A 27,415-nucleotide genomic window follows, 5' to 3' on the forward strand; every position below is an offset into this window, starting at 1 on the left:
TGGGCAAACCGTGCCCCCTGATTTGATTATGAGCAAGCATGATCACCTTATGGCCGCTACTTACTACATACAAGGGTTGCTGAAGGCCAATTCTCACCCAGGTTTCCATGGTGCAGAGAACAAATACACAAAAGGTTTGGTGTTCGTAAAGTCGTAAAATCAACACTCTTCAATAAATGTCATGTATGGATTTCTGTAAAAAATAATCTTGACACTGCAATAAGGGTTTTCTTATTGTGTCCCAACACTTAAATAAATGGAATAAAAAAAGCCCCATGGCAACAAGACATGATGTGGGGTAATTTATTACAATAATGAAATCACAGAGTTTGCTCACTTTAGGGATGACACTAGGGATGAATCTTACGTTGTGGGTGAGTGAGAGATGTTTGCCGTCTGCAGTATTCAAGCAGTATAACAGCGGCTTGTGAATGAGCCTCGACCAGGCAAACCAGTGATTAATAGAAAGAGCATCAATCTACACAAATGGCAAATCTGTGATTGACTTCATGATTATCGATCTTTGCAAATGGTCAACCAGTGACTGGCATCATGAGCTTGCATCTACACAAATGGCAAATTAGTTATTGACATCAAGAGCACTGATCTACACAATTGGCAAACCAGTGATTGACCTCATGAGCACCGATCTATGCAAATGCCAAATTAGTGATTGACATGAGCACCGATCTATGCAAATGGCAAATCAATGATTGACACCATGAGCGCTGATCTACACAAATGGCAAACCAGTGATTGACCTCATGAGCAAAGCTTCCTGCATCTGCACCTGGGCACAGTGATGTGTCATCCACCCAGTCACAGAGTCCCAGATTCCAAATACGGTTAGTTCTAATAGTTTTACTCAAAGACAAGTTAATGATTAGAAACTCAGGTGAACGAATAATACTTAAACTTGAGTCATATGACCTAAACATAAGCTAATGACATAATATCCAAATGATTTCTGCTTTAAACATCTTGTTACTGTGTCTAGAGTTACTGCAGAAGGTTTTACTGTTCAAAACATGAAGGGTTCAGAAACACACCTTCACAAAAACAAACTGGGAAAACTGTTCCAAATGCCTTGTATTACAGTGCATTGTTAAAATCGGTAGGTCACGGTTAAAATTACGTTCCTGGTGTCTGAAAAGCGCATGTGGAATCATATTTTTCAGTAGAACTGAACATATGAACAGACCGATACTTAATGGACAGTAGGATTCACGGGTGGTCAGGCTCGCTGACTTGCTTGATGCATGTCATCAATCCCAATTGCGTGGATCGATGCTCATGATGTCAATCACTGGATTGTCTGGTCCAGACTCGATAATTTACAGACCGCTGTAAATATAGCTGGAATATTGCTGAGTGCGGCGTTAAACAACAAACCAAGCAACCAAATAATCCGAGGGTATTATCAATCTCAATGAAAGGAAGGGGACAAACCAGTTCTTGGTAGAAAGACATTCGCTGAGGAGGAAGATGAGTCAAAGTGTTGTTCTTGTTGGTAACCTTCACTTCCAAAGGGCACATCTAAACATTTGAGTGAGTGAGTGAGTTGGGTTTAACGCCACTTTTAACAGTATTCCAGTTATATCACGGCATGTCAGCTTAATGTGGGAGGAAAGCCCGAAGTGATGCAGGTCTCAAACGTTTATCACTTCGGTGAAACCCACGAGCACGGGTATGGTGCTGACAAACCTAGAAACATAATCAGGGCGAACCGGGATTCAAACCCACAATCATAGGTTTCTGGCGTGCCCAAGGGACGCAACTCTGCACAGCAAATCGCGGCGCCTTAGACGACTGGGCCACCCTTGCCCCCAATGATGACAGAAGTACATTCAGACAAATTGCCATTGCCCGACAATATTTACAAGAGTATAAATGATGGGGCGTCATCTATAATTACACAATGTGTTTAATACTAGCCCCGATATTTTCAAGGTGTGTCATCCAATACACCTGCAGTGTCGTCGCTTGAAAGAAAATTACATTTTTATCACTGACAAACACTGAAAATGAAATTAACCAGAACCAGCATTCTAAAACATATTTGTTTCCAGGATAAAGGGCATAAATTGGTGGAATTTTTGGGACAGAAAAAAATTAATTAAACAATGTTTTTGTATGTGGAACTGGCTGTCACCTACAAAGTTTATTGTGTGAATATTCATTCGAATCTGTGGAAAGACCTCTTTGAAACGAATACACACATGATAGATATTGTGAATATTCACTGGAATTTGTGAAGAGACCTATTTGAAACAAATACACACACAATACCTATGGTGAATATTCACTGGAATCAGTACTGAAACCTCCTTCAAACAAATACAAACAAAATTACATGGTGAGGGAGTGAGTTTAACACTGCTTCAACAGTTTAACAGCTATATCACGTCGGGTCAGCTTAATGTGGGAGAAAAGCCCCAAGTGACGCAGGTCTCAGACATTTTCCACTTTGGTGAAAACGATGAGCACGGGTATGGTGCTGAAAAACTGGGATTCAAACCCACGACCATATACATATATGTATACATATACATATCCCCCGATACATATTGTGAATATTCTTTGGAATCAGTGATAAAACCTCTTTCAAACAAATACACATATGATACATATTGTGAATATTCTTTGGAATCAGTGATAAAACCTCTTTCAAACAAGTACACATATGATACATATTGTGAATATTCTTTGGAATCAGTGATAAAACCTCTTTCAAACAAGTACACATATGATACATATTGTGAATATTCTTTGGAATCAGTGATAAAACCTCTTTCAAACAAATACACATATGATACATATTGTGAATATTCACTGAAATCAGTGAGAAAACCGTTTTCAAAGAAATACGCACATGATACTAAAACCTCTTTCAAACAAATACACATAATACATAGCATGGATATTCAATGATATCCGTGAAAAGTCTGAACGATGTTTGTATTTACAATGTCAACAAACATGTGTTTTCTTTTTTGCAAGTGATACACACGATACAAACAACAGGGAGTTATCAAGGATTCTAAACTTAGCGTCTCTGGAACAATTGTGTTCTGTTGGGATTTTATCTAAATTCTTATTTTTCAAATTGAGAGGTATGTAGTCATTATATTTTGAGATAGCAATTATACAAAATTAAGCATTAAAACCTTTTCCTCTCTAAGGGTCTTGTTGAAATGTAGGTTACATCTATAAATATTAGTAATATAGATTAAACAAACACTAGTTATTAGTTATATAGATTAAAATAAATTGGGAATTTTGTTATTCCAATTTGAGTATTCTTAATGACATTTGCTGCAGAGTTGGGGTCTGATACTGGCCTCTGGTTTGGTCTAGATAAATCCCTGATAATAAAAATGACATGAACCATGACAAACATGACAATCACGACGTGGCTTCATTGAGTATTTCCTTTCAGCTTGTTAAGTAGCTTCTGCTGGAGAGACATCTCCTCCTTGGGCGTGTCCTCCACCAGGTGGAAGCTGTCCTCCACCGTCTTACGGCAGTACATGAAAAACAGCCGCTCCGACTTGGTCAGGATGTCGTCCAGCTCAAACTTCAACCTGGAACACAACGGCTGCATCATTGTCTAAGACGTTCATGCATTTCCAGCTGTGATACACCCAGCAGGACAGACACTAGGGCCTGTTTAATACACCTCAGCAGGACAGACACTAGGGCCTGTTTAATACACCTCAGCAGGACAGACACTAGGGCCTGTTTAATACACCTCAGCAGGACAGACACTAGAGCCTGTTTAATACACCTCAGCAGGACAGACACTAGAGCCTGTTTAATACACCTCAGCAGGACAGACACTAGAGCCTGTTTAAAACACATTAGTCATTATGAATTATTGTAGAGACGATTAGTCATAATATAGAAATGGAGGAATCACTTGATGTGTTGATTATGGAAGAAGAATCAACAAGCCCCTTCAGATTCGGGTGACCTCTCCAACTTAAACCATGTTATGGTTGATGTACAATTTCTTAGAATAGACTGACGTTCATCTATAAGTTCACTTACCCACTGAAACAGGTGAACACCATCCCAGTGTCCTTACAGTCAAACAAACAGACAGACTGACGTTCATCAACAAGTTCACTTACCTATTGACACAGGGGAACACCATCCCAGTGTCCTTACAGTCAGATAGACAGACAGACTGACGTTCATCCACAACTTCACTTACCCATTGACACAGGGGAACACCATCCCAGTGTCATCACAGTCAAACAGACAGACCAGACTGATGGTCATCCACAACTTCACTTACCCATTGACACAAGTGAACACCATCCCAGTGTCCTTACAGTCGAACAGAGCATCGCGGAACTCCATCAGCAGCGCTGCACACATGAACACCTCGAACGTGTATTCCTTCTGGGGCATCTGGGTTGTTCGCGTGTCTCCACCTGAAGACAGTGAACACCCTTCTCTTACAGGTAAACACACTCGTAGGTCAACTCAAGCAGGTTTCAGGGCATAGCATCTCCCCAATTCCCCATACTGGCAGTAATAGACAACCCCTGGGGTTTGGTTGGTCACAAAGTGTGATTTACCAAAAACCTGGGCCACCGAATGAGGAGTGTATATTTTATTCAAGCAGGTATTTGTAAGTTCAATAAAGACGAAAGTGGGTTCCCATTCAACCGCTTTATTTTGTGTCTCTATATCTTTCTTACAACATGGGAGATAGAACACTAGGCCACAGTATGCGTGATCTTTTTCAACCAATCAATAAAGCTATTAAAAGCTATTCCCCCTACATGTCAATCAATTTTCGAGTCCAAGGGACTCTCATTTATACATTTTCCAGATAGCATTCTGACGTTGGCCTGACGTTAACAATGGTTTGCAGTGTCGCGGTCGGAATTCATACGTTTGCCGAAAGTTGTTGCATTCCAGATATTATTTTCAGGAGGACGCTACTCTAACTTGACAATTTCTCATAGAGGGTACTCCGTTCTTATGCCTCTCTTCAAGCAGACAACGCGACACAAGCACAAGCTTGGTCATCGCAAAACTGTTTTCCTCGAATATATAGAGGTAAGTGTTTAGTTAATGTCTTATTACAATGTTCAAACAATATCCGAAAAAAATAAAATTCTTCATTCAGATATATCAACACGAATTGAGGTCCGAAGCCTGAATATGGAGATCCCAGGCTGAGATTTCAATGTCAGATTGAAGAAAATCAACAAGTGACACTCCAAACATTGAGTGTATTTCTTACCAGAATAGAAATGTCAGCTTATGTAATCTTCAATTTTGATCAGCTTTAATCATTCAAACAGAAAAGTATTTGGCGTTCCCCAGTCACAGTGTGCAGGAGATTGTTGTTCATGATGTCAACCACTAGTTTAGAAGGACAAGATTATATCCAGGACATCGCCAGAGTAGGGTTGGGCTGATACTTATGTGAATGTCATGAATGTCGTGAATATCGTAAACCTTAGTAATCAACTGAAAAAATAACTGACCAGGAAAGTGTTTGTTGCCGACAGTGATTCATTTCGAAACATTAAAGTTTGCTCATTTCCATGATACTCAGTACCTTTAACAGGTTACGCCCTTTAAGATCATGCGCCAATTATTTAAGTTGAACAAGATTTCGGAATAAAAATATTTTATCTTGACCGGATATACATAATTGGGATCACATTAACTATAATTGCGAAGTATCCTGCAAACCTGTATTGGCAAATTCCAACATTTCTTCTTTCCTGAGGGCCTTCTCTGCCTCAAGGGAAGATAACTCTAAATGATGACTCGACAGAATCTCAAAACATCGCAAGGAGTCCATGAAACTGAACTCTCGTTTGAAGCCCAGCAACAACCACCTGTAAAGATAAACAAAGACAGGAATAATCATGGGTTTAGATCTGAGGTTGTTATTGTGTATTTGATGCCTGTTCTTACTACTCGAAAACAATGGTGAAATTATAGATTTAATCGTTGCTGAGTAGGCTTACTACTATTACAAAATAAATAAGTAGCAAGTGATTCCAAGACATTTGATTGACTAACCAGGCAATTGAATTTTTCATTTATGATTCCCTGAAGCAAAAATATAATTAGGTCACGCCCACTGAAATACAGTTACCTTATTGGCTGTTAACAGGGGGGTGGGGCTTGTGTTGCACTATTACATTCAAAGGTGAGTGAGTGAGTGAGTGAGTGAGTGAGTGAGTGAGTGAGTTGGGTTTAACGCCGCTTTTAACAGTATTCCAGTTATATCACGGCGTGTCAGCTTAATGTTGGAGGAAAGCCCGAGGTGATGCAGGTCTCAGACGTTTACCACTTCGGTGAAACCCACGAGCACGGGTATGGTGCTGACAAACCTAGAAATATAATCGGGGCGAACCGAGATTCAAACCCACAATCATAGGTTTCTGGCGTGACCAAGGGACGCAACTCTGCACAGCGAATCGCGGCGCCTTAGACGACTGGGCCACCAGTGCCCCCACATGAAAAGGTGTCACTGATTGCGTATCATTGTCTAAAGGGTCTGTAGCTTAAATAAGCTGTCTTTGAAGCTGTTATTGTTGCTTATTTATAAATAAGAACAGACTTAAATATTTTTTGCATTTATGATGGTATAAGTATGAAAAAACAGAGTGCACTCCTAGTGTAAATCCACTACGCATTCCACAGAGGTGAAGACGCGGATGTCAATTCTTAAACGGTTGGTTGGTTTGTTGTCACATTCAAATATTCCAGCTATATGATGGTGGTCTGTAAATAATCAAGTCTGGACCAGACAATCCAGTGATTGATATCATGAGCATCGATCCATGCAATTGGGATTGATGACATGCATCAACCAAGTCAGCGAGCTTGACCACCCGATCCCATTAGTTGCCTCTTATGACAAGCATAGTCGCCTTTTACGTCAAGCATGGGTTGCTGAAGAGCTATTCTACCCCGGCTCTTCACGGATCCAATTCTTAAATGGGCGTACTGAAGGACACTATGGAAATTTCAAGGTGAGAATTTGTGTTTTAATTATTGTCAAGTTTTAGGTATTTTTCAGTTTCTAACAGTTAATGAAGGAATTTATTTTATGGTAGTGTCAATACACAGAAAGATCACTTCAAAATTATTGACAAATCCTCTTTTGTATGACAGTGGCCGTACCTGTGACAAAAGAAGAGGTTGCCAAGTTCGTGAACTTCAAAATGTCGTAGCAAGACTGGGTCCACCTCACTGAGTAGCATCCTGACTAGATCTGAAACACAGAACACAACACTAAACACCATATTGAACACAACACAGAGCACCACACTGAACACCACATGGAACACCATACGGAACACCACACAGAACACCACATGGAACACTAAATGGAACACCACACTGAACACCACATTAACACCACATCGAACACCACATGGCACACCACATGGAACACCACACAACACCACATTGAACACCACACAGAACAACACATGGAACACCACATGGAACACCACACTGAACACCACATGGCACACCACATGGAACACCACACAGAACAAAACATTGAACACCACACAGAACACCATAAAGGAACACCACACAGAACAAAACATTGAACACCACACAGAACACCACAATGGAACACCACATGGAACACCACACAGAACACCATAAAGGAACACCACACAGAACAAAACATCAAACACCACACAGAACACCACAATGGAACACCACATGGAACACCACACAGAACACCATAAAGGAACACCACACAGAACAAAACATCGAACACCACACAGAACACCACAATGGAACACCACATGGAACACCACACAGAACACCATAAAGGAACACCACAATGGAACACCACATGGAACACCACACAGAACAACACACAACACCACATGGAACACCACATGGAACACCACATGGAACACCACACAGAACACCATAAAGGAACACCACAATGGAACACCACATGGAACACCACACAGAACAACACACAACACCACATGGAACACCACAGGGAACACCACATACAACACCACACAACACCACATTGAACACCACACTGCACAGAAAATGGAACACCACACTGAACACCACACAACACCATATCGAACACCACACAGGACACCACAATGGAATACCACACAGAACAAATTATTGAACACCACAGAGAACACCATAAAGGAACACCACAATGGAACACCACATGGAACACCACACAGAACAACACACAACACCACGTGGAACACCACATGGAACACCACAAAGGTACATCATACACAAAACACAAGGACAAAGTTAAATACTCTAACCCCACTAGCACCCTGCACAGTGTCGGCCTACCTATTTTCTTCACCATCCCCTCCTCTGAGAAGTCATACTCAATCTTCTCCATGTAGTTCTTAAAGCACCAAAACGTCTCCACCTGAAACAGTCAAACACACACACTGATAACACCCCTTTGAGTGGGATATAGACGTGGGCTCCGTGACGTCTCCACCTGAAACAGTCAAACACACACACACTGATAACACCGCTTTAAGTGGGATATAGACGTGGGCTCCGTGACGTCTCCCCCAAACAGTCAAACACACACAGACTGATAACACCGCTTTGAGTGGGATATAGAAATGGGCTCCGTGACGTCTCCGCCTGAAACAGTCAAACACACACACACTGATAACACCGCTTTGAGTGGGATATAGACGTGGGCTCCGTGACGTCTCCACCTGAAACAGTCAAACACACACACACTGATAACACCGCTTTGAGTGGGATATAGACATGGGCCCCGTGACGTCTCCACCTGAAACAGTCAAACACACACACACTGATAACACCGCTTTAAGTGGGATATAGACGTGGGCTCCGTGACGTCTCCACCTGAAACAGTCAAACACACACACACTGATAACACTGCTTTAAGTGGGATATAGACGTGGGCTCCGTGACGTCTCCACCTGAAACAGTCAAACACACACACACTGATAACACAGCTTTCAGTGGTATATAGACGTGGGCTCCGTGACGTCTCCACCTGAAACAGTCAAACACACACACACTGATAACACTGCTTTGAGTGGGATATAGACGTGGGCTCCGTGACGTCTCCACCTGAAACAGTCAAACACACACACACTGATAACACCGCTTTGAGTGGGATATAGACGTGGGCTCCGTGACGTCTCCACCTGAAACAGTCAAACACACACACACTGATAACACCGCTTTCAGTGGGATATAGACGTGGGCTCCGTGACGTCTCCACCTGAAACAGTCAAACACACACACACTGATAACACCGCTTTCAGTGGGATATAGACGTGGACTCAGTGACGTCTCCACCTGAAACAGTCAAACACACACACACTGATAACACCTCTTTAAGTGGGATATAGACATGGGCCCCGTGACGTCTCCACCTGAAACAGTCAAACACACACACACTGATAACACCGCTTTAAGTGGGATATAGACGTGGGCTCCGTGACGTCTCCACCTGAAACAGTCAAACACACACACACTGATAACACTGCTTTAAGTGGGATATAGACGTGGGCTCCGTGACGTCTCCCCCAAACAGTCAAACACACACAGACTGATAACACCGCTTTGAGTGGGATATAGACGTGGGCCACGTGAAGTCTCCACCTGAAACAGTCAAACACACAGAGACTGATAACACCCCTTTAAGTGGGATATAGACGTGGGCTCCGTGACGTCTCCACCTGAAACAGTCAAACACACACACACTGATAACACTGCTTTGAGTGGGATATAGACGTGGCCTCCGTGACGTCTCCACCTGAAACAGTCAAACACACACACACTGATAACACCCCTTTGAGTGGGATATAGACGTGGGCCACGTGAAGTCTCCACCTGAAACAGTCAAACACACAGAGACTGATAACACCCCTTTAAGTGGGATATAGACGTGGGCTCCGTGACATCTCCACCTGAAACAGTCAAACACACACACACTGATAACACCCCTTTGAGTGGGATATAGACGTGGGCCACGTGAAGTCTCCACCTGAAACAGTCAAACACACAGAGACTGATAACACCGCTTTAAGTGGGATATAGGCATGGGCTCCGTGACGTCTCCACCTGAAACAGTCAAACACACACACACTGATAACACCCCTTTGAGTGGGATATAGACGTGGGCCACGTGACATCTCCACCTGAAACAGTCAAACACACACACACTGATAACACTGCTTTGAGTGGGATATAGACGTGGGCTCCGTGACGTCTCCACCTGAAACAGTCAAACACACACACACTGATAACACCGCTTTGAGTGGGATATAGACGTGGGCTCCGTGATATCTCCACCTGAAACAGTCAAACACACACACACTGATAACACCTCTTTGAGTGGGATATAGACGTGGACTCAGTGACGTCTCCACCTGAAACAGTCAAACACACACACACTGATAACACCTCTTTAAGTGGGATATAGACATGGGCTCCGTGACGTCTCCACCTGAAACAGTCAAACACACACACTGATAACACCCCTTTGAGTGGGATATAGACATGGGCTCCGTGACGTCTCCACCTGAAACAGTCAAACACACACAGACTGATAACACCGCTTTGAGTGGGATATAGACGTGGGCCACGTGAAGTCTCCACCTGAAACAGTCAAACACACACACACTGATAACACCCCTTTAAGTGGGATATAGACGTGGGCTCCGTGACGTCTCCACCTGAAACAGTCAAACACACACACACTGATAACACCCCTTTGAGTGGGATATAGACGTGGGCCACGTGAAGTCTCCACCTGAAACAGTCAAACACAGAGAGACTGATAACACCCCTTTAAGTGGGATATAGACGTTGGCTCCGTGACGTCTCCACCTGAAACAGTCAAACACACACACACTGATAACACCCCTTTGAGTGGGATATAGACGTGGGCCACGTGAAGTCTCCACCTGAAACAGTCAAACACACAGAGACTGATAACACCCCTTTAAGTGGGATATAGACGTGGGCTCCGTGACGTCTCCACCTGAAACAGTCAAACACACACAGACTGATAACACCCCTTTGAGTGGGATATAGACGTGGGCCACGTGAAGTCTCCACCTGAAACAGTCAAACACACAGAGACTGATAACACCCCTTTAAGTGGGATATAGGCATGGGCTCCGTGACGTCTCCACCTGAAACAGTCAAACACACACACACTGATAACACCGCTTTCAGTGGGATATAGACGTGGGCTCCGTGACGTCTCCACCTGAAACAGTCAAACACACACACACTGATAACACCGCTTTCAGTGGGATATAGACGTGGGCTCCGTGACGTCTCCACCTGAAACAGTCAAACACACACACACTGATAACACCCCTTTGAGTGGGATACAGGCGTGGGCCACGTGACTGGTGGCAGTATGGATGTTCAACTTCATCTGTAATAAAGTAGTTGATTATCAATACTGTCTTGTCCTCAGTAACTGAGTATACAGTGTCATTCTAGTCGGATGGACCAGACAATCAATCCTTAATTATTATCATCTCCCCATTTCTGTATTTTCCAGAAACTGTGTGTCAGAGTTCTGATATTTAGGGAATCTCATGTTCTGAATAAAACCTGATACTTGCATACTGACCACTTATTGATGATGAAATTGATTCATGTGTTATAATTTGCCAAAATCAGATTTCTTTCCAGAGTTGATGATGTTGACAAAGATCACTTGAAATGGATCGATGTCAGTACAACGTAGCCTATCCATCATCGATAATGTGTGCGTGTGTGTGCATGTGTCGCAGTTTAACATGAATAACCAACTCAACAGTATATTGACTCCGGGCTGACCAGTCCTTGTTTTAGCCCCTTACTGGGTAACAAGTACCAGCTTTTAACGTCTTTTGGTATGACGCGGCCAGGGATCGAACCCCGGACCTTCCGCTCTCCGGGCTGACGCTCTACCACTAGACCACGGAGGTGGTCCCAAATTACAAGCCTGGCCACTGATCTAATATAGTCTCCTCTCAAGACAAGCAATAGAGAGCTGGGAGGAGGAGAGGAGAGACTAGTCTTCATATTTTGCTCATATATATTCATAACTTTTTTATGTAAAACAAATAGAACAGTAAAATTACTTGGCCTGGATCCAACCACTAACTTTCTGCTCTCTGGGCAGATGCTTTAGACCACAGACCAAAGAGAGTGTCGACGGTCAGGGAGACAGATGTGATATAGACTTGAGGCTAGTAAATCGGTTTCGTTACCTTCATTGAATTTATTTTCATTACTGAAATTATTTAACATAATACTATGATACCAGTCAGAGTGTGTAAAAAGAACTGTTTTCAAAGTTGTATTCAACGTAAGTGAAGGTTTGGGTCCGAGTTTCCCTAATGTCTGCAGTAAAACCACCATAGTGTGTCTAGTCTCACCTCCGACTCCATGACGAACAGGAACCGGGACAGGATGTCGTTCATTCCCTGGGCGTAGCCGAGTTTAGGATTGTAGACTGCACATGTTACTAGAATATCTCTCAGCTGGGTGAGGTGAGGGTTGCTTCTGCCCCTGGGAAACAACAGGAACATGCCTCAAAGTTCATTTTTATTCCTAAGGAGCCAAACTTCAAGATAATGACTGACATTTCTCTTCTGGTGAGAAACACACTCAAAAGTTAAAGATGTCTAACACACAAATCCCCATCTACAAGAGGTTTTAGGCTGCTGAGCATGCGCAATGATATAACATCAGTAAAATTTTTGGAGATCAAGTGTAGCGTGACACCTGGAGCCCCATGTTCATACCTTTGACCCCAAAGATCATACCTTTGACCCCCAAGTTCATACCTTTGACCCCCAAGTTCATACCTTTGACCTCCAGGTTCATACCTTTTACCCCAGGTTCATACCTTTCACCTCAAGGTTCATACCTTTGACCCCAGGTTCATACCTTTGACCCCCAGGTTCATACCTTTGACCCCCTGGTTCATACCTTTGACCTCAAGGTTCATACCTTTGACCCCCGGGTTTATACCTTTGACCCCCAAGTTCATACCTTTGACCCCAGGTTCATACCTTTGACCCCCAGGTTCATACCTTTGACCCCCTGGTTCATACCTTTGACCTCAAGGTTCATACCTTTGACCCCCGGGTTCATACCTTTGACCCCCAAGTTCATACCTTTGACCCCCAGGTTCATACCTTTGACCCCCAGGTTCATACCTTTGACCCCCAGATTATTAACAGGAGTCCCATGGACTTGTAAATACACAGACCCAAGACAACACCTGTTGAGATCCATGTTATCATTTTATAAAGTTTCTCAAAGCACCTCTTTATATACATTCTCAATGATCTTACTCGAAGTACTCCACGTCCCGGTCCGTCCTCGGCACGTCCTTGTCTATCACCCGAATGTTGGTCCTCATGTCGTTCACGTCAATCTTGTGGCGGTTTACAAACACCTGCAACAAACCATCGTGTTGGGAGACAACTCTGCAGAAAGCACTCACAACTTCAAACAGAACTGTCCCGGGAACATTCCGGAGTAGAGTAGGTCTTCAGCAACCCATGCTTGTCGTAATAGGTGACTAACAGAATCGGGTGGTCAGGCTCACTGACTTGGTTCATGCATGTCATCGTACACCAATTGCATAAATCGATAATCATTGGATTGTCTGGTCCAGATTTAATTATTTACAGACTGCTGTCATATCACTAGAATATTGTTGAGTGTGGTGTTAAAAAAACAAATAAACAAGGAAACAATTCCCAAAGCATTTCTTTACCCAGATACAGCAACAGAAACTAACAGTTTCATCCCACTAGTGCTAATAATGATAACATATAGCAAAACCCATAATAACTTAACTATTGGGACTACAGGAAAAGTGCCAATTTCTAACACTGATGGCAAATTTCCACCAATCCTTAGGACCTTAACTATTGGGCAGTCTGGCAAGGACTATAGGACCAGAGCCAATTTCTAACGCTGAAATAAGCTATGTATGTGAGTAAAATAAACAAAGTACATCACCATAACCCAATCAAATTTTAGTTGCTTGTATTTAGATATGCAATATCAAAACTAACAAATATAGTAAACAACACTACTTTTTCAGCTTGTGAGTTTTTCCACTTTTATCAACTTCTGCAGATATATTTGATATCAAAAGACACTCGGGTGAGATTCTCTATATCTCTATATCTCACACACTAACACACTCGACTGCATGGACGTTGCTGTGTGAGTGCAATAATCTTGAACCCCATTTCACATATAGTCATGCCCTGCTTATACGGACTTCAGATATCAGGAAACCTCGGTTCCCGGACGATTTTCATTCAAAACAAAATAATTACTTTATAAATTTACCCGTATATACGGAAATTCAGTTTCCGGAAGGATGGTCATTTTCATACACAAAACAATAAATGCACACAAAATTGTCTCACTTACCCAGACAATATACATCTGCTGGTGGTAATCCTTTGATTCGTGAGAAGTCAATTAACCAAGTGACACTGAGTTACGTTTGAGACGAGCTTGTTTATTGTACATGTAATCCCTTTCGATAAATATGGTGTCTGTGGAGGTCAGAGGTCAAAGTTGTGACTTCAAACTGTGAGTATGGCCTGTCAACCAGCGAAACGGAAGCGACACGCAGTTACAGCACGCGAAAAAAGAGAAATTTGTCTGTTTAAGGAAAAACAGCCGTCAGCAATTTGGAATTATTGTTTAAAATTAAAACCTCAAAATGTGGTAAAGTTCAAACTTCCATGACAGATTTTTTGAAACGTGTATGTCTTGAATAAAGATTGAGTGGATGTATCTGTTTGCTCTGTCATCTGTCATGAGTTGCATAATTGAAGGGAAGTAACTCTTCCAGGAAGAAGCTGGTTTCAGTTATACAGAAATTTGTTTATACAGACGAATTGTGAAATGACGCAAGTGTCCGTATAAACGAGGCACGACTGTATTTTATTTAGTTGTTATTGGAGCAGTGGTCAGTCCTGGGACTCCCAATTCTTATGCCTGACACCCCAATCTTGATGCCTGGGAACCCCAATTCCAATCCGAGAGCCCCAGGTCTGTGACTCCCTCTCACCTGAGCCTGCAGCTTCATGAACTCGAGTTTCTGCTGAATCTCCTCCATGGTGTACGTGTCCGTGAGGTGTGTCTCAGACAGCAGGGCCGCATCCACGGGGCCGGACACCACCCCCGCCGCCGCCCGGTGCATCCCCTCGGGGGAGGTGTCGAATGAGGGCTGGGCGGAGCTGATCTCGGGGCTGCATGGGGGGGTGCTACCCTCCTGAGTCTGGTACTTGGCGATCAGGCCTTGTTCCAGGGGGGTTGCTGCAACAGAGGGTTGAATGAAGATGGAATTTCCAAATGTGAAATGTTCAGGAAAGTTGTGTTTAATTTTTTTGGAAATATCAATATTTTCATTCGAAATGTCAACATTATCATTGGAAATGTCAATATTATCAATGGAAATAATGTTCTTACCACTCTTGGAAATGTTGGAAATATCGGTCTTTCCATGTTCTTTCCAAGTAATTTACTTTTTTACAGTAAACTAAGGTCATAACAAACTCAAAGGGACCACTAGTTTTAGTTCATTATAACTAGTTCATTATAAGCATTTTGACTGTCAGACATATTGGATCAAGTCACGTGACCACATCATGGTACTCGATAAATAGCTTCAAATATCCACTTCAAAGGCTATAGCCTAATCCCTGTTTGCTATTGCTAATTGAGGGTGTGACCTGAGGACACGGTGTCGGAACTTAATCCATTTCATCACTTGCCTTCAATTGCTTACTGCAACCTTAAACAGCCGCCTGTGGCCGCAGATATTTTGAAAGGCTGATTGTGACAAGTGATCAGATTAGTGATTAACAGTTCATTATAAACATTGTCATTGACACATACACATGGGACCACAAAGTGAGGACACTAAATCCGTTTTCGTTATAAGCGTGTTCGTCATAACCATAAATTTTATCTGATAAAATTTACCGTAAATGGCCAGGACGAAAAATACAGTTTGTTATATCCATCAGTTCGTTATAAGCATGTTTGTTATAAATGTAGCTTACTGAACTGTTTCAGTACAAAACTTGCATTATCTGTAAGGGAGCATGTCCCTGTCTTCACTGTTGCGATATTGATGTTAAATCAGGTTTAGCATTGATCACACTGCTGACATGTGCATAACTGGTCAATATTCAGTGTCTCTGTCCACATTATATCAGATATGGCCTTGCAAAATATGTCTATAGCACTGTCACACTGCTGACATGTGCATTACTGGTCAATATTCAGTGTCTCTGTCCACATTATATCAGATATGGCCTTGCAAAATATGTCTATAGCACTGTCACACTGCTGACATTACTGGTCAATATTCAGTGTCTCTGTCGACGTTATATCAGATATGGCCTTGCAAAATATGTCTATAGCACTGTCACACTGCTGACATGTGCATTACTGGTCAATATTCAGTGTCTCTGTCCACATTATATCAGATATGGCCTTGCAAAATATGTCTATAGCACTGTCACACTGCTGACATGTGCAATACTGGTCAATATTCAGTGTCTCTGTCCACATTATATCAGATATGGCCTTGCAAAATATGTCTATAGCACTGTCACACTGCTGACATGTGCATTACTGGTCAATATTCAGTGTCTCTGTCCACATTATATCAGATATGGCCTTGCAAAATATGTCTATAGCACTGTCACACTGCTGACATTACTGGTCAATATTCAGTGTCTCTGTCGACGTTATATCAGATATGGCCTTGCAAAATATGTCTATAGCACTGTCACACTGCTGACATGTGCATTACTGGTCAATATTCAGTGTCTCTGTCCACATTATATCAGATATGGCCTTGCAAAATATGTCTATAGCACTGTCACACTGCTGACATGTGCATTACTGGTCAATATTCAGTGTCTCTGTCCACATTATATCATTATGTCTATAGCACTGTCACACTGCTGACATGTGCATTACTGGTCAATATTCAGTGTCTCTGTCCACATTATATCATTATGTCTATAGCACTGTCATTGGGGTCCGGGTGAGAACAGGCCCCAGCATCTCCTGCTGGTTGTAAGAGGGAACTTAATGGCCAGCGTCAGTGTGGATCATTAATCATCATATCAATCACTGGAATGCCTGGTCTAGACTCAATTATGTACAGGCAGTTGTCACATAGCTGGAAGATTACTGAATGCAAAGTTAAGCGACAAACAAAACAAAGATGCTCGTCAAATACCAACTGTAGTCGCATTTTGATTATATAAGAATTGACGATACTCACCCTACTCTACAATGGCTACTACAGGTGAGGTGAGGTGAGGTGAGGTGAGGTGAGGTTTAACGTTGTGTTCAAGATTGTTTCAACATGGTTGGACGTGTGTGTCTGTGTGGCTGCTTGTACTAGTCCGGACTGATGCCGATTTTATAGTGCTAGCCCACTGAGATACCATGCCGCAGTTTAACATGAATACCCCACTAAGACACAGTATACTGACTCCGAGCCGACCATCCTTGTTATAACCCCTTAATGCCGAGCGCCAGATAGGGTAGCAACAAGTACCAACTTTTAACATCATTTGTTACGACGAGGCCTGGGTTAGAACTGCCGACCATCCACTCTCCGGGCAGATGCTCTACCACTAGACCAGGGAGACATGTTTCAGCTACTTACATCCAGGCCGCAAGCTGAGAACAAGCATTGTCTTCCACTCTCCGGGCAGATGCTCTACCACTAGACCAGGGAGACATATTTCAGCTACTTACATCCAGGCCGGGAGCTGAGAACAAGCATTGTCTTCCACTCTCCGGGCAGATACTCTACCACTAGACCAGGGAGACATGTTTCAGCTACTTACATCCAGGCTGGGAGCTGAGAACAAGCATTGTCTTCCACTCTCCGGGCAGATGCTCTACCACTAGACCAGGGAGACATGTTTCAGCTACTTACATCCAGGCCGGGAGCTGAGAACAAGCATTGTCTTCAACTCTCCGGGCAGATGCTCTACCACTAGACCAGGGAGACATGTTTCAGCTACTTACATCCAGGCCGAGATCTGACAACAAGCATTGTTTTCCACTCTCCGGGCAGATGCTCTACCACTAGACCAGGGAGACATGTTTCAGCTACTTACATCCAGGCCGGGAGCTGAGAACAAGCATTGTCTTCCACTCTCCGGGCAGATGCTCTACCACTAGACCAGGGAGACATGTTTCAGCTACTTACATCCAGGCCGCGAGCTGAGAACAAGCATTGTCTTCCATCTCTGTCGCAACTCATGATATTTCACGATGTAGTCCAGCAGGATTGTCTCCCTTTCCCTGCAACAGGAACAATCATATCCACCAATACTGTACAGAGGACTGTCGCAATACACGGTAATTATTACATGAGTTAGCCACACTAGGAATAAACAAGACAAAAAATGAGCAGGGCTCACTAATACCCCCAACATCAACATTATGTTCCTCATAATAAAGAAGTTGACATCCATCAATACTCTTCCTTTCAAAGACCTGGAATAATTAATGTTCGAAAATATCGGAGGATATATCTTTATAATCTGCTAACATTAATTGCAACATAATTTGAGTCACAAATACTGACTATCAAATACAGTTTCCACAAAATCTCCCTGAAAATTTGCAAAATCTCATCACACGCCAAAAAATCTCATTGCTTTTGGACCAGGGGGGATTTTCTCTCATAGGTAAAAATTTCAAGCATAATCCTGAATTAACAATATAACGCCCTGCTTGTTCAACAAACATGTAATTAACAATATAACGCCCTGTTTGTTCAATAAACATGTAATTAAAAATATAATGCCCTGTTTGTTCAATAAACATGTAATTAACAATATAATGCCCTGTTTGTTCAATAAACATATAATTACAGAGCTCCAGATAAGCTGCGTATCTTCGTAAAATACGCATCAGAAATGCAAAAATATGCAGTAAAATAAAATCCAAGTGTATCAAATATGCAACGAACATTACAGATACGCTACAAAAATAAAACTTGTGCGTATCATCAAAATATTGTGAAGTAACCCTGCGTATTCGATTAGCTAATCAGCAACTTATTTTGAAATTATAAACGGGCATTCCGTCAACCTTGCCAAACTCCACGATGACAGTTACATCATGATCATTTGCCATCACACTTTCTTGTGGAAGTTTCATGGTATTTTTGAGTCCTATAAAGCTCTCGAACCCACACGACATCAGTTTGCAAGGACTATATGAATAGTGTTTTTAAATATTTAACTTAAATACCCACATGTGTAAAAACTAGTGGGTAACAGAAATTTGAATACCCAGATAGAATTACTCATACCCAATGATTTTAAAATGCATGGGTAAAATACCCACAACACCAAAAGCTTATCTGGAGCTCTGTAATGAAAAATACGCTGCACTGCTTGCTGCAGTCTCCCCGCCCATGTTGCTGCAGTCTCCCCGCCCATGTTGCTGCAGTCTCCCCACCCATGTTGCTGCAGTCTCCCCGCCCATGTTGCTGCAGTCTCCCCACCCATGTTGCTGCAGTCTCCCCGCCCATGTTGCTGCAGTCTCCCCACCAATGTTGCTGTAGTCTCCCCGCCCCTGTTGCTGCAGTCTCCCCGCCCATGTTGCTGCAGTGTCCCGCCCATGTTGCTGCAGTCTCCCCGCCCATGTTGCTGCAGTCTCCCCGCCCATGTTGCTGCAGTCTCCCCGCCCATGTTGCTGCAGTCTCCCCGCCCATGTTGCTGCAGTCTCCCCGCCCATGTTGCTGCAGTCTCCCCGCCCATGTTGATGCAGTCTCCCCGCCCATGTTGATGCAGTCTCCCCGCCCATGTTGCTGCAGTCTCCCCGCCCATGTTGCTGCAGTCTCCCAGCCCATGTTGCTGCAGTCTCCCCGCCCATGTTGATGCAGTCTCCCAGCCCATGTTGCTGCAGTCTCCCCGCCCATGTTGATGCAGTGTCCCGCCCATGTTGCTGCAGTCTCCCCGCCCTTGTTGCTGCAGTCTCCCCCCCCATGTTGATGCAGTGTCCCGCCCATGTTGCTGCAGTCTCCCCGCCCATGTTGCTGCAGTCTCCCCACCCATGTTGCTGCAGTCTACCCGCCCATGTTGCTGCAGTCTCCCCGCCCATGTTGCTGCAGTCTCCCCACCCATGTTGCTGCAGTCTCCCCGCCCATGTTGATGCAGTCTCCCCGCCCATGTTGCTGCAGTCTCCCCGCCCATGTTGCTGCAGTCTCCCCACCCATGTTGCTGCAGTCTCCCCGCCCATGTTGATGTAGTCTCCCTGCCCATGTTGCTGCAGTCTCCCAGCCCATGTTGCTGCAGTCTCCCCGCCCATGTTGCTGCAGTCTCCCCACCCATGTTGCTGCAGTCTCCCCGCCCATGTTGCTGCAGTCTCCCCATTCATGTTGCTGCTGTCTCCCCGCCCATGTTGCTGCAGTCTCCCCGCCCATGTTGCTGCAGTCTCCCCGCCCACGCTGACTGACCTGCTGGTGGAGGTGCAGGGGTACAGGCCAAACACAAACTGCCACACCTGCTTCCTGATGCTGGGCTCCACGCCGCCTGAAACATCCCAGGTTACCTCCCTTGTCAACAAGTCAGTTTGTTTAACATTGCTTTCAATGTATTTCAGGGAGGAAATTGTATAGACAATAGGTGTACGTCCCTAGTCCACATAAATTTATATCATGATGGGGTAAGACACTAACCTTCACATAAAATTATGGGGTACAACACCAATACACCTAAATTTTATCCATTATTAATTAATATTGATGTTTCTTTAATACAACATAGTGATATGGATTTCAAATGATAGCCTGTGGAAGGTTAGCTTCTTGCCATGATATAAATGAATGTGGATTGGCTTGTAACCCCAGCGTCTCTACTACAGTGATTAAAGATCAACCTCCTATCATGTCTTATCAATAAAACAAACTGATGAGGAATTTGAAAATATACATCTCTTGAAATACAATTTCACTAAACATGGACATAAGGCAAGTGTAACAGAAGAAATCAACTTGCTTTTATATCAAAGTTGAAGCTGATATTATTTCATGCATATATCATCTTGTAAACTGGGCTCTGTCTCCATCAGACTTAACTCTGATAAGTGAGAGCTCAGCATATTGATATGATTAGGAAATTTCAGAGTGATAGCCTACACCAGTTTCACAAATATCCTGGGTGCAATAACCTGAATTGGCAGGGGTGAGAAGTTTAATTCCAAGTTTCTACTTTACATCAGTTAAACTATGTCAATATGAATTGGGATTCTTAAATTCCAATGCAGGAATTTTACTGTCATATCAGGGATTTATCTAGACCTGCTCAGATGCTGATATTCGGCCCCACTTCTGCAGCAAATGTAATAAAAATGTCCAAATGCTAACAAAAATGTTCCTATTTCATGTTGTTGTTAACGTCACTCAGCAATATTCCAGCTATATGACGGTGGTCTGTAAATAATCGAGTCTGGACCAGACAATCCAGTGATGTCATTAACATCGATCCACACAATTAGGATACGATGACAAGCATCAACCAAGTAAGCGAGCTTGACCACCCGATCCTCTTACGACAAGCATAGTCGCCTCTTACGGCAAAGATGGGTTGCTGAAGACCTTTTCTAACCCAGATCTTCACAGGGCTATAACTAATGTGACGGCTTGGTTAAGGTGGCTTGTATTCCACTGATAACAGGACCAAAAAAGAGGAAGAGGCATCATTATATCATGTTGTATTGGATGCAATGTTACAAAACAACAAAATTTGCACCAAGTACACTTAGTTTTGAACCCTATATCCTAGACCCTAGACTTGGGCCTGCCTCTGAGGTGTAGATATGTCCCTGCATATACAGCAGACTTGGGCCGGCCTCTGAGGTGTAGATATGTCCCTGCATATACAGCAGACTTGGGCCGGCCTCTGAGGTGTAGATACATCACTGCATGTGCAGCAGACTTGGGCCGGCCACTGAGGTGTAGATATGTCCCTGCATGTGCAGCAGACTTGGGCCGGCCTCTGAGGTGTAGATACATCACTGCATGTGCAGCAGATTTGGGCCGGCCCCTGAGGTGTAGATACGTCCCTGCATGTGCAGCAGACGTGGGCCGGCATCTGAGGTGTAGATACATCACTGCATGTGCAGCAGACTTGGGCCGGCCTCTGAGGTGTAGATATGTCCCTGCATATACAGCAGACTTGGGCCGGCCTCTGAGGTGTAGATACATCCCTGCATATACAGCAGACTTGGGCCGGCCTCTGAGGTGTAGATATGTCCCTGCATGTGCAGCAGACTTGGGCCTGCCTCTGAGGTGTAGATATGTCCCTGCATGTGCAGCAGACTTGGGCCAGCCTCTGAGGTGTAGATACATCACTGCATGTGCAGCAGACTTGGGCCGGCCTCTGAGGTGTAGATATGTCCCTGCATGTGCAGCAGACTTGGGCCGGCCTCTGAGGTGTAGATACATCACTGCATGTGCAGCAGACTTGGGCTGGCCTCTGAGGTGTAGATATGTCCCTGCATGTGCAGCAGACTTGGGCCGGCCTCTGAGGTGTAGATATGTCCCTGCATATACAGCAGACTTGGGCCGGCCTCTGAGGTGTAGATACATCACTGCATGTGCAGCAGACTTGGGCCGGCCTCTGAGGCGTAGATACATCACTGCATGTGCAGCAGACTTGGGCCGGCCTCTGAGGTGTAGATACGTCCCTGCATATACAGCAGACTTGGGCCAGCCTCTCAGGTGTAGATACATCACTGCATGTGCAGCAGACTTGGGCCGGCCCCTGAGGTGTAGATACGTCCCTGCATGTGCAGCAGACTTGGGCCGGCCTCTGAGGTGTAGATACATCACTGCATGTGCAGCAGACTTGGGCCGGCCACTGAGGTGTAGATATGTCCCTGCATGTGCAGCAGACTTGGGCCGGCCTCTGAGGTGTAGATACATCACTGCATGTGCAGCAGATTTGGGCCGGCCTCTGAGGTGTAGATACGTCCCTGCATGTGCAGCAGACTTGGGCCGGCCTCTGAGGTGTAGATACATCACTGCATGTGCAGCAGACTTGGGCCGGCCTCTGAGGTGTAGATACATCACTGCATGTGCAGCAGACTTGGGCCGGCTTCTGAGGTGTAGATACGTCCCTGCATATACAGCAGACTTGGGCCAGCCTCTCAGGTGTAGATATGTCCCTGCATATACAGCAGACTTGGGCCGGCCTCTGAGGTGTAGATACGTCCCTGCATATACAGCAGACTTGGGCCGGCCTCTGAGGTGTAGATATGTCCCTGCATATACAGCAGACTTGGGCCGGCCTCTGAGGTGTAGATATGTCCCTGCATATACAGCAGACTTGGGCCGGCCTCTGAGGTGTAGATATGTCCCTGCATATACAGCAGACTTGGGCCGGCCTCTGAGGTGTAGATACGTCCCTGCATATACAGCAGACTTGGGCCGGCCTCTGAGGTGTAGATATGTCCCTGCATATACAGCAGACTTGGGCCGGCCTCTGAGGTGTAGATATGTCCCTGCATGTGCAGCAGACTTGGGCCGGCCTCTCAGGTGTAGATACATCCCTGCATGTGCAGCAGACTTGGGCCGGCCTCTGAGGTGTAGATACATCACTGCATGTGCAGCAGACTTGGGCCGGCCTCTGAGGTGTAGATATGTCCCTGCATATACAGCAGACTTGGGCCGGCCTCTGAGGTGTAGATATGTCCCTGCATGTGCAGCAGACTTGGGCCGGCCTCTGAGGTGTAGATACATCCCTGCATGTGCAGCAGACTTGGGCCGGCCTCTGAGGTGTAGATACATCACTGCATGTGCAGCAGACTTGGGCCGGCCTCTGAGGTGTAGATATGTCCCTGCATATACAGCAGACTTGGGCCGGCCTCTGAGGTGTAGATATGTCCCTGCATGTGCAGCAGACTTGGGCCGGCCTCTGAGGTGTAGATACATCCCTGCATGTGCAGCAGACTTGGGCCGGCCTCTGAGGTGTAGATACGTCCCTGCATGTGCAGCAGACTTGGGCTGGCCTCTGAGGTGTAGATACGTCCCTGCATGTGCAGCAGACTTGGGCCGGCCTCTGAGGTGTAGATACATCCCTGCATGTGCAGCAGACTTGGGCTGGCCTCTGAGGTGTAGATACATCACTGCATGTGCAGCAGACTTGGGCCGGCCTCTGAGGTGTAGATATGTCCCTGCATGTGCAGCAGACTTGGGCCGGCCTCTGAGGTGTAGATACATCCCTGCATGTGCAGCAGACTTGGGCCGGCCTCTGAGGTGTAGATATGTCACTGCATATACAGCAGACTTGGGCCGGCCTCTGAGGTGTAGATACATCCCTGCATGTGCAGCAGACTTGGGCCGGCCTCTGAGGTGTAGATACATCACTGCATGTGCAGCAGACTTGGGCCGGCCTCTGAGGTGTAGATACATCACTGCATGTGCAGCAGACTTGGGCCGGCCTCTGAGGTGTAGATACATCCCTGCATGTGCAGCAGACTTGGGCCGGCCTCTGAGGTGTAGATACATCCCTGCATGTGCAGCAGACTTGGGCCGGCCTCTGAGGTGTAGATACATCCCTGCATGTGCAGCAGACTTGGGCCGGCCTCTGAGGTGTAGATACATCACTGCATGTGCAGCAGACTTGGGCCGGCCTCTGAGGTGTAGATACATCCCTGCATGTGCAGCAGACTTGGGCCGGCCTCTGAGGTGTAGATATGTCACTGCATATACAGCAGACTTGGGCCGGCCTCTGAGGTGTAGATACATCCCTGATATCTTACCTAAGAACACAGTTCTCTGCAGGCTATGTAGATACATCCCTGATATCTTACCTAAGAACACAGTTCTCTGCAGGCTATGTAGATACATCCCTGATATCTTACCTAAGAACACAGTTCTCTGCAGGCTATGTAGATACATCCCTGATATCTTACCTAAGAACACTGTTCTCCGCAGGCCATGTAGATACATCCCTGATATCTTACCTAAGAACACAGTTCGCCGCAGACCATGTAGATACATCCCTGATGTCTTACCTAAGAACACAGTCCGCCGCAGGCCATGTTCATCAACCAGTCTCCCGTCAGCATCCAGGAATTGCAGGAACTTCTCCTCAGAGAGGGGGGCTGTCCGCTTGCTCACAGGGACATCCTCCAAGATCTGACCGTCAATCTGAGGGGGAGGGGGCTGTGAAGGGACGATGTCGATTCTCTCAAACGATTCATCTGAACTGCATGGTCTGGTGAAAAGACAATATGAAATAAATATTTACACATTTACTCAATAAACCTTTGATGACTTCAATTTCCGAGATGGGTGCATTCAAAGAAAAGATCTCAATCAACAAAGTAAGTGATCCGGATCACCTGTTCCATTAAGTAGCCCTGTACGACACGCATTGGTTGCTGGAACCAATTCTAGCCCACGGAGACACATCATGATGCTGTGCTATATGAAAACATCACTACAAGTCCCATATCATATAGACCGCCTCCTTGGTTAATGGATAGAGCATCTGCCAAGAAACAATTAACGTGTGTGTGTGTGTGTGTGTGTGTGTGTGTGTGTGTGTGTGTGTGTGTGTGTGTGTGTGCGCGCGAACAAGCACATGCTTCTTGTTTAACGCCGCGTTCAGCGCCATCCCAGCTATATTACGGCGATCTGTGGATAATCAAGTCTGGACCAGACAATCCAGTGACCTGTGAGCCACAATCCAATTGTCACCAGGATTCCAATTTAGTCAGACATAGCGACTTGACAATAATTTCTATGGGATTATTTGCTAGTAATGTGCACCTATAACAACAATATACTGAAACATTTGAGAGTCCATTGTAGACTTGATAGCAACCACAAAAGCTGATACATAATTTCAATAAATATCAGTTGATATATAAAGTTAATAAATATGTAATTTATGACGGATACAGACACATAGTTACACTACAGAAACAAAAAATCATTCATCCTTCTTCAGAAGTGCCAAATGTCTTGCAAACAAAACCTTTTCGGGGCCCCTTCATTTTCGGGGAGTCGGTTGTAATTTGATCTCATGGCATACAAATGATCACTGACAGACGTAAATAGCTAGACAAATAAAACTGTGTTAATGCCAACGAAAGAGTTTAAAAGACCTGACATTCTTTCATTATCAGTGACAATTGATGAGTTTTATCAGCTGTCAAATACACACCTCTGATAGATATTCGTCATAATTGCCAATAAGAGTTACTTCCCTTGGGTAATGTCTGCCTAACAACTAACTGTGTATGTAGCTTCTAAACGTCGAGCTTCTGTTGAAATTTGACAGAAACTATTATTGAAACACGGTTTGTAAATAATAAGTAATTTCTGTGATATTATCGAATGCAATGACACAGATAATGTCCTCTCTGGGTGTGTTGGGACTATAAGGGCTGTGCGTAAAATAGTCCCAAGACCAATATCTGACGTAGTGTTGGATTCCGGTTAAGGATATAACCTATGCTGGTCGTAAGAAACGGTCAGGCTCACACAATGGATTGGTATGTGTTAGTATGTGTGTTAGTGTTTGCGTGCGTGCGTGCGTGCGTGCGCGCGTGCGTGCGTGTGTGTGTGTGTGTGTGTGGGTGGGGGGGGGGGGGCTTAGTTGATTGTGCATCATCGTTTCACAAATAAGTAGATCGATGCTAATGATTATTCTATTTACACACCACCGGTCATATAGCTGGGATGTTGCCGAGTGGGTCGTCAAACATATATCGTTATAAAACTTACTTGAGGATTCCGGGTTCGACTTGGTCCCTTGCAACCTTTGTTGGTCGAAAGATGCGGATGAATGGATGGGATCGTCATACTCGGTGTTGATCCCTACTCATGATATCAACCACTGGTCTGGCCAAAACATTATTGTTTACAGGCAGCCATCATATAGTTCTGATATTGTTGAGGGGGTTTAAGGAACAAACGAAGCGAACGAAATGTACTTAAAACGGCCGATATAGTCTATGATTACCTCTTTTCGGACGTTAACGTTCATACTTTATGGCACGCAACTGAAATATTTACTCACTCACTCACTCTCAACTTACCGCTTACAGGCCATGACTCCTTGCAACATACACGTACAAGTGTGAGGTACTAGAAGCACGGCGTTGCTCACTCGAGTGCAGTGATATATTTTTATCTGGTTATTTACATTTGTAAAGCGTATCAGTAACAAGAAGGAAATTGATGCAGTAATTACCATACCGGAAATTATTTGTACATTTAATGCTAACATATCGAATATGAAAACAATTTCCCTGTCTTGCATACAGCTAGAACGATTGTTTTAATAAAGTGATGTCAAGCTTCAAACAAATAAATGAA

At 44.5% G+C, this 27,415-nt stretch overlaps 1 protein-coding gene across 3 annotated transcripts; it reads right to left on the minus strand.

The window, feature by feature from the left end:
* Positions 1 to 1,708: 1,708 nt before the first annotated feature.
* Positions 1,709 to 27,203, minus strand: LOC124117915 (TBC1 domain family member 17-like). 3 transcript variants are annotated; one of them, XM_048394021.1, is made up of 12 exons: positions 27,136 to 27,203; positions 25,102 to 25,304; positions 20,540 to 20,615; positions 18,278 to 18,372; positions 15,101 to 15,348; positions 13,353 to 13,456; positions 12,429 to 12,561; positions 8,338 to 8,419; positions 7,165 to 7,255; positions 5,719 to 5,867; positions 4,301 to 4,439; positions 1,709 to 3,584 (listed from the first exon to the last, which is right to left on the minus strand). In XM_048394021.1, exons 1-12 carry the CDS (start codon positions 27,162 to 27,164, stop codon positions 3,419 to 3,421), a joined length of 1,515 nt encoding a protein of 504 aa, XP_048249978.1. In that variant the 5' UTR covers positions 27,165 to 27,203; the 3' UTR covers positions 1,709 to 3,418. The 3 variants fall into 3 exon arrangements, with proteins under 3 accessions (XP_048249978.1, XP_048249979.1, XP_048249977.1); XM_048394022.1 differs by lacking the exon at positions 27,136 to 27,203 and adding an exon at positions 26,259 to 26,292; XM_048394020.1 differs by lacking the exon at positions 27,136 to 27,203 and adding an exon at positions 26,070 to 26,157.
* Between the last annotated feature and the right edge of the window lie 212 nt (positions 27,204 to 27,415).

This window comes from Haliotis rufescens, unplaced genomic scaffold, assembly GCF_023055435.1.
Source record: "Haliotis rufescens isolate VD_foot unplaced genomic scaffold, xgHalRufe1.0.p SCAF_128, whole genome shotgun sequence".
NCBI classification, from domain to species: domain Eukaryota; kingdom Metazoa; phylum Mollusca; class Gastropoda; order Lepetellida; family Haliotidae; genus Haliotis; species Haliotis rufescens.

Bases quoted from the DNA above. Each gene is read 5' to 3' on its own strand.
- LOC124117915 (XM_048394020.1), bottom strand. From the start codon at position 26,119: ATGAGATCAAATTACAACCGACTCCCCGAAAATGAAGGGGCCCCGAAA. The intron at 8,420-12,428 runs GTGAGACTAGAC...TGACTGTTTCAG, and splicing joins TGTTCGTCATGGAGTCGGAG to GTGGAGACGTTTTGGTGCTT. The intron at 7,256-8,337 runs GTAGGCCGACAC...TCTGTGTTTCAG, and splicing joins GGGGATGGTGAAGAAAATAG to ATCTAGTCAGGATGCTACTC.